The sequence below is a fragment of the Cynara cardunculus genome (assembly GCF_001531365.2).
Source record: "Cynara cardunculus var. scolymus isolate 2C chromosome LG 4, CcrdV1, whole genome shotgun sequence".
NCBI classification, from domain to species: domain Eukaryota; kingdom Viridiplantae; phylum Streptophyta; class Magnoliopsida; order Asterales; family Asteraceae; genus Cynara; species Cynara cardunculus.
Window position 1 is genome coordinate 14,141,890 of NC_037531.1, and position 2,998 is coordinate 14,144,887.

The window sequence follows — 2,998 nt, forward strand, 5'->3', positions numbered from 1 at the left end:
TATATATATATATATATATATATATATAGATGGAGGTTCAAACCAGAACACCTCTATTTTACGAGAACACCCTTATCACATGTGATAATACGTATGAGGGGACCCTGTGATGTGCAGACGACGTGTTCTATGACTTAGGTCGCGCCAAAGGTTGTCTGCGTCTATGATTTAGCATCACATGTGATGCTCTTAATTCATTATAGTATCATTTCAACAAGACCCTTATCACATGTGATAATACTTGTGAGGAGGCTTAGTGGTGTAAGGACGATTTGGCCCGCAACCAACATTGCATCGAAAATCACCTACGTCTCTGATTTAGTATCACATGTGATGGAATAATAATATTACATTTGATTGTCTATATTAAAATGGTGTTCTTGCATTCTCGTAAATAAAAGTGTTCTCGTTTGAACCCTTCCATATATATATATATATATATATATATGTGTGTGTGTGTGTGTGTGTGTGTGTGTGGATTATCTTGCTTCAAAGAGTTAAATCGTGATTGCAACCCTTTCATACCTTTTTTCTGACAACGAAGGAAGAACTAAGAAAATAGAAAAATCAATGGCATACGCTATCAAATGAATTGAAGTATGTAATAGACGACTTCAAATCAAGGGACAAAGAGAAAAATCATGAGGATTGAGACTAATAACCATATGACTCAAATCCGCAACAGCTCATGAAATGTAACTAATTTAATTGGGTGACCATTTACTTGACGAGCTTAAACTTTGTTGACATCGAAATAGAAAACACCGATCAATTGAGTGACAAAATGATCACTTGAGAATTTTTTAGAATCTCGTTAATAATTCTTTTTAACAGAGATTACGATTTCTTTTGGTCTAAGTCTTTTTTCTCAATAATTTTTCAGTCTTATTTTGTTTATCATCTTTTTAGATTTTTTTTTATCAACATCATTGTTTTTTTGAAAACAATTGAAAAAATTATAAATAAAAAAGATTTATTAAAAAAATATCTTCTCAATTTTAAATAAAAGAAAATTAGATTTATTTTTGGGGGGATATTATGCTTTTGAATATCGTTAGGCCGGTCAGGTCAGCTTACAGCTAATTTCCACTTTATTATTATTATTTATTATTTATTATTTATTATTTATTATTTATAAATAAAATACCATTTTTAAAACATGAAAAAGAATTTAAAAAATAGCAATTGACTAAACCGTGCCTATTCATACTTCAGACCCAATCAAACCCCTGTCTCTCTCGCCTCATAAATACCCACCAAATCCTCCCTCCTCAAATCTAACCCACCACCATGCTCCGCCACAAACCACCACTCTCCTCCCTCCTCCTCCCCTTCCTCCTCCTCTTCTCCGCCGCAGCAACCACCACCTCAATCTCAAAACAGTTCAAAGAAGCTCCCAAATTCTACAACGCACCAGAATGCCCCCAAACCCACATTGACACTGATGACGTTGACCGCCAAACCGACACTTTGGACACCGACCCTGACTCCGCCGTCCACGTAGCCATGACACTCGACGCCACCTACATCCGGGGATCAATGGCCGCCATCTTCTCCGTCCTCCAACACTCATCTTGTCCACAAAACATCGTCTTCCATTTTGTCACATCCGCTTCTTCCGACGCGTCACTCCTACGCGCCACCATCTCCACCTCTTTTCCTTACCTGAAATTCAAACTCTACCCCTTTAATGATTACTTCGTCGCCGGACTTATTTCCACCTCGATTCGCTCCGCCCTCGACTGCCCACTCAACTATGCTCGGAGCTACCTTGCCAACATCCTCCCACTCCACGTACGCAAAGTCGTCTACCTTGATTCCGATCTGGTGCTCGTCGACGACATTGCGAAACTCGCCTCCACACCACTCGGCGACGACTCCGTCCTCGCCGCACCGGAATACTGCAACGCCAACTTTACCTTTTATTTCACACCTACTTTCTGGTCCAACCCATCTCTATCATTAACCTTTGCCAACCGAAAAGCATGTTACTTTAACACCGGCGTGATGGTGATCGACCTAGACCGGTGGCGCACCGGAGATTACACGAGAAAGATCGAGGAATGGATGGAGCTACAGAAACGAATGAGAATCTATGAATTAGGTTCACTGCCACCGTTTTTGCTTGTTTTTGCCGGAAATATAGCTCCGGTGGATCACCGGTGGAATCAACATGGGCTCGGCGGGGATAATTTCCGAGGGCTTTGTCGTGATCTACATCCGGGACCGGTGAGTCTGTTACATTGGAGTGGGAAAGGGAAGCCATGGGTGAGACTTGATGCAGAAAGGCCATGTCCGTTGGATGCTCTTTGGGCGCCATATGATCTTTTGAAACCTCCATTTTCTTTTGATTGTTGAAGAAATGGTGATGATGATGATGGTGAAGAACATGAACTCCATCATGATATCATCTAGTTTTTGTTTTTTATATTTTGTATTTTTATATTAAAATTTGAAATTGTACATTTGTTTAAAAAAAATATAGTAGGAATTCATGATTTTGTTGTATAAGAAAAGAAAGAAAGTCCAAATACATAAAGTGATGTAATAAAAGACGTCTCTTTCTTCCATATGTTCCCTAACTAGTGTTCTTTATTTTTCTTCTCCCAAATAAATAATAATAATAAGACATTAAAAAAGATAAAGTAAAAAAATCAAATATTGTGTTTTACATGGTGGCATGCCTCTGACATAACATGACATGAGACACAAGTCTTGAAACATGACGTAAGATACAAGTCTTGAGCCATGACGGTTGTTGCGGCGAGATTTTTTGAATATTAATTTTATATTATTAAAAAAAGTTAGTTTTAGAAAAAGATATTTAGTGATATATGATCGAGAAAAATTATTTAGTTTTATAAACATTATTTTAGTTTTAAATTGTATATGTATAGCTATAGGTTTATTTGAGAAACATTAAATATAGTAAAAATAGAGAAGTGATACGAGCATTTACATTAATAAAATTAACGGTCAAGATTTGATAGGCTAATCA

General features: G+C 37.4%; 1 protein-coding gene across 1 annotated transcript; it reads left to right on the forward strand.

Annotated features, from left to right (window-relative positions):
- The first annotated feature begins 1,290 nt into the window (after window positions 1–1,290).
- LOC112511455 (probable galacturonosyltransferase-like 1) lies at window positions 1,291–2,569 on the forward strand. Its single transcript, XM_025117078.1, has one exon. It carries the CDS (start codon window positions 1,291–1,293, stop codon window positions 2,356–2,358), a length of 1,068 nt encoding a protein of 355 aa, XP_024972846.1. The 3' UTR covers window positions 2,359–2,569.
- Window positions 2,570–2,998: the final 429 nt, after the last annotated feature.